This window comes from Carlito syrichta, unplaced genomic scaffold (assembly GCF_000164805.1).
Source record: "Carlito syrichta isolate Samal-C Ts95f unplaced genomic scaffold, Tarsius_syrichta-2.0.1 Scaffold126806, whole genome shotgun sequence".
NCBI classification, from domain to species: domain Eukaryota; kingdom Metazoa; phylum Chordata; class Mammalia; order Primates; family Tarsiidae; genus Carlito; species Carlito syrichta.
Window position 1 is genome coordinate 55,252 of NW_007070902.1, and position 4,242 is coordinate 59,493.

Below are 4,242 nucleotides of genomic sequence, written 5' to 3' on the forward strand. Positions count from 1 at the left end.
CCAGCACTTTGGGAGGCAGCACTTTGGGACTGCCTGAGCTCAGGGGCTCGAGACCAGCCGGGGCGACTTGGTGAGACCTCGTCTCTACAATAAACCAAAAAATTAACCCGGCGTGGTGGCGTGCACTTGTAGTCCTAGCTACTTGGAAGGCTGAGGCGGGAGGACCAACTGAGCCCAACAGGTCGAGGCTGCGGTGGCCGTGAGCGACAGAGTGAGACTCCAACTCAAAAAAAAAAAAGAAAAGGGACTGACTGCCCGAAAAGAGATTCCACACTCATCTGAGGCAGTGAGGGAGTCTCTGGCGTCAGAGTTCTAACTGGCAGGGTCACTTATCGCTGTATGGCCTTGGGCGAGGTCTTTCTAGCCTCTCTGGGCCTGAGCGTCCTCATAACACCGTCTCCTCACAGCTAGGTCGGCATGTGGGGTGGCCTCACGCGTGCCAAGCGCCCAGCACGGTGCCTGGCACACTGCACATGTGAGCCCGCCCGAGAGCAGCCCAACGAGGTGGGGGTTCGAGTTCCCTAAGTCGTGGTTCAGAGGGTTCGGAGAGCGGGGTGGTGACTCACTGGACCCCGAAGGGCAGCAGCAGGACCGCCAGACTCTCGCATAAGCCTTCGATCGCGAACTTGCTGGCGCAGTAAACGGCGTTGAAGGGCAGCCCTTGGAGGGGAGAGGGGTCGGAAGGCCGTCGGGCGAGGGACAGATCAGCCGCGAGAGGCGGCTCCCGTCAGGCCCCGCCCCCGCCGAGCCCCGGCCCTCCTCCGCGGAGCCTGCCTTTGGGCTCCGCGCGCCCCCTCACTCACCCATCAAGCCCCCCATGCTCCCGGTCACCAACACGCGCCCCGAGCGGCGCCTCTTCATGTCCGGCAGGAAGGCCTGGAGCGTCCGCACCGTCCCGGCCACGTTCACGTCCAGCACCGAGCGCACAGCGCCCTCCCCGTGCGCCTCCAGCGGCCCCAGCACGCCGCGGCCCGCGTTGCACACTGCGGGAGACAGGTCTGACCCCAGCGGCCTCCCGCACCGCCCTCAGCCTCGTGCTCCCTGGGCCTCGGGACATCCTGGTTTGGACGTCGCGGGGAGAAGACTCCGAGGAGCACATGTGTTTGGGGAGGCTCACCCAGCACGTCTACACGGCCCTCAGTCACGCTGGCCCGGGCGGCGGCTATAGAAGCGGCATCCCTCACGTCCAGCTGCAACGTCTCCAGAGAGCCGGGAGGGCACCCCCGGGCCCGGGCCGCCTCCCGCAGCGGGCCCTGGGCCTTCAGGTCCCTCAGGGTGGCATACACTGGAGGTGCGGGGAGAGGATGAAGATCTGACTTCCCTGCTTCCCTTGGAGAGCTCCCCACTTCTGGCACCGGCCCTTCCGTACCTTTGAAGCTCTGCGAAGGGTCTGACGCCAGACGGACCGCCAGGTGCAGGCCGATGCCCGAGGAGCAGCCGGTGATGAGCACCACGGTGCGATCCATGGTGTGGGGAGGACTGGGGCTTGGTCTCTGTCCTGGATATCACTTGCTTGGCCCCGCCCCATCCCCTGGGCCCCCATCCCTTGTTATGTCTGCCAGGCAATCTCAAGGCCAAGCCCTCCTGCAAGTGGCTAGCCCGCTCCCCACCCTGCTCTGAGACCACTGCTTGGAATACCTGACTGTTCCGGCTGCTGGTCAGCCGTGAGAGAAAGGGTTGTAAGCAGGAGGTGTGGCCTCCCATGTGGCCACTGGGCAGCTGTTGGCCGATTCCCTGAGTAGGTCTCTTTCCTACAGGGGCAATCACAGCTACCAGAGTTTGCTGCTGAGGACATGAAAGTAAATGATTTGGAAGGCGTGATGGGATGAATATATGGGGGGGAACAAAACAATGCGTACTCATTTTAAGTATGATGTTGGCTCAAAAGATGGCGTTAATCAAATGAATACTAGCATCACCATGAGACAGGCAGGACGGTCAAAAATGATGGAAGCACGGCTGACTAAACGTCATACTACACAGGGCTACCATAATTCAACTTTGAAAAGCAAGCCATAGATAACATCACTTAAGATGTGTGTACGGGCCGGGCTCGGTGGCTCAGCCTGTAATCCCAGCACTTTGGGAGCCTGAGGCGAGTGGATTGCTTGAGCCCATGGGTTCGAGACCCACCTGGGCAACTTGGCAAGACCTCATCTCTACGATAAAATTAAAAATAGCTGGGCGTGGTAGCGCGCGCCTGTAGTTCCAGCTACTTGGAAGGCTGAGGCGGAAGGATCACCGGAGCCCAGCAGGTCGAGGCTGCGGTGGCCTTGAGTGTGCCACCACACTCCAGCCTGGGCAACAGAGCAAGACTCCGACACAAACAAAACAAAGCAAGGATGTGTGTTCATTTTCTGGCACCCCTGATGTATGCACATATCTAGGTTTTCATCCATTGTTCCTGGCTCACACTTCCATGGCTCTCCTTACAGTCTTTTGTTCTAATGCTGGACTGCCTCAGGTCTCAGGACACACTCTCCTGATCTTCCCCTGCCCTCGTTTTAGCTGCCCAAGGCAGGTCTCTAATCTGATGTTGAGTCACAAGGCCCGCATTCCAGAGTGCGTCTTGCCCCATACTCTGGAGAGAGGAATCCCGCACAGAGAGGCCGAGAAGAATCCCAACAGGCAGGCCCTGCAGGGTTGCGATTACAGGCTTGCTATCTAATCGCATTTTGATACCGTTGTCCATGCTTCAATCATGGACAACCAGTGAAGTGTCCAAAAAAGGCCTAGAGAATAGTGTGCTTGGGGGCTTCAGGAGGGATGCCAGGGAGATGAAGAAGAGCTTGTCCAGGAACTGAGAGGGTGATGTGCCCAACTCCACAGGGACAGATGTTCCTGTGCTTGGGACCCTTCCAGACCTCGCCCTGTGTGTCTCTCCATCCAGCTGGTCATTTTGTAGCCTTTAAAATATTCTTCGTCCACCAGGCCAGGCACAGTGGCTCACGCTTGTAATCCTAGCACTTTGGGAGGTGGATGCTAGAGGATTGCCTGAGTCCATCGGTTCGAGACCAGCCTGGGCAACATGGCAGGCCCTCACCTCTACAATAAGAAAAAAAAAAAAAGACAAATCAGCTGGGCATGGTGGTGCATGCCTGTTGCTCCAGCTACTTGAAAGGCTGAAGTGGAAGGATTGCCAGAGCCCAGCAGGTTGAGGCTGCGGTGGCTGTGAGCGTGCCACTGTACTCCAGCCTGGGAGAAAAGAGTGAGATTCCGACTCAAAACAAAATTCCTTCCTAATAAGCTGCTAAACGTAAGTTTCCCTGAGTTCTGTGAACAGCTCTAGCAAATTAATCAAACCTGAAAAGGGGCAACGGGAACCCCAACTTGAAGCTGATCATTTGGAAGTTCTGGAGGCCTCAAATTGTGACTGGTGAGAAAGAGGGAGCGGTCTTGTGGGACTGAGCCTTCAACCCGTGGGATCTGACACTCTCTCTGAGTAGACAGTGTCAGAATTGAGTCAGGGGACACCTGACTGGTGTCCGCTCCTTGGTGTGTACAGAGAAATTGCAAACTTTTGGTCACAGAAGTCTTCTATGTTGAGACTGTTGTGTAAGAGCAGAGGAAAAACACGGTTTGAAGGGGGTTTCCTGGCTGGGCTTGCTGGCTCAGCCTGTAATCCCAGCACTTTGGGAGGCTGGGGCGAGTGAATTGCCTGAGTCCACGGGTTCGAGATCCATCCAGGCAACTTGGCAAGACCTCGTCTCTACAATAAATAAAAAATTAGCCAGGTATGGTAGCGAGTGCCTGTAGTTCCAGCTACTTGGAAGGCTGAGGCGGAAGGATCGCCGGAGCCCGGCAGGTCGAGGCTGCGGTGGCCGGGAGCGGCCACGGCATTCCAGTCTGGGCGACAGAGTGAGACTCCAACTCAAAAAAAAAAAAAAAATAAAAGAAAGAAAGAAAGCGGTTTCTCTTAAGGAGAAGAGCAAAGATCAGGGATCAGTATTAAAAATAGAGAAGCTAGGCCAGGCACAGTGGCTAATACCTATAATCCCAGCACTTTGGGAGGACAAGGTGAGAGGATTGCCTGAGCCCACGGATTCAAGACCAGCCTGGGCAACTTGGTGAGACCTCATCTCTACAATTAATAAAAAAATTTTTTTAAATTAGCTGGGCATGGTGTCACATGCCGGCTACTTGGAAGGCTGAGGTGGAAGGATCTTCCTTCCTGAGCTCAGCAGGTCGAGGCTGCGGTGGCCATGAATGTGTCACTGCACTCTGGCCTGGGCGACAGACTCT

General features: G+C 56.5%; 1 protein-coding gene across 1 annotated transcript; it reads right to left on the minus strand.

Annotated features, from left to right (window-relative positions):
• Positions 1 to 537: 537 nt before the first annotated feature.
• Positions 538 to 1,466, minus strand: HSD17B1 (hydroxysteroid 17-beta dehydrogenase 1). The gene is made up of 4 exons (XM_021707915.1): positions 1,370 to 1,466; positions 1,118 to 1,285; positions 804 to 983; positions 538 to 660 (listed from the first exon to the last, which is right to left on the minus strand). Exons 1-4 carry the CDS (start codon positions 1,464 to 1,466, stop codon positions 563 to 565), a joined length of 543 nt encoding a protein of 180 aa, XP_021563590.1. The 3' UTR covers positions 538 to 562.
• Positions 1,467 to 4,242: the final 2,776 nt, after the last annotated feature.

Bases quoted from the DNA above. Each gene is read 5' to 3' on its own strand.
- HSD17B1 (XM_021707915.1), bottom strand. From the start codon at position 1,466: ATGGATCGCACCGTGGTGCTCATCACCGGCTGCTCCTCGGGCATCGGC. The intron at 1,286-1,369 runs GTACGGAAGGGC...CCGCACCTCCAG, and splicing joins CCCTTCGCAGAGCTTCAAAG to TGTATGCCACCCTGAGGGAC. The intron at 661-803 runs GTGAGTGAGGGG...CTCCCCTCCAAG, and splicing joins GAGCATGGGGGGCTTGATGG to GGCTGCCCTTCAACGCCGTT.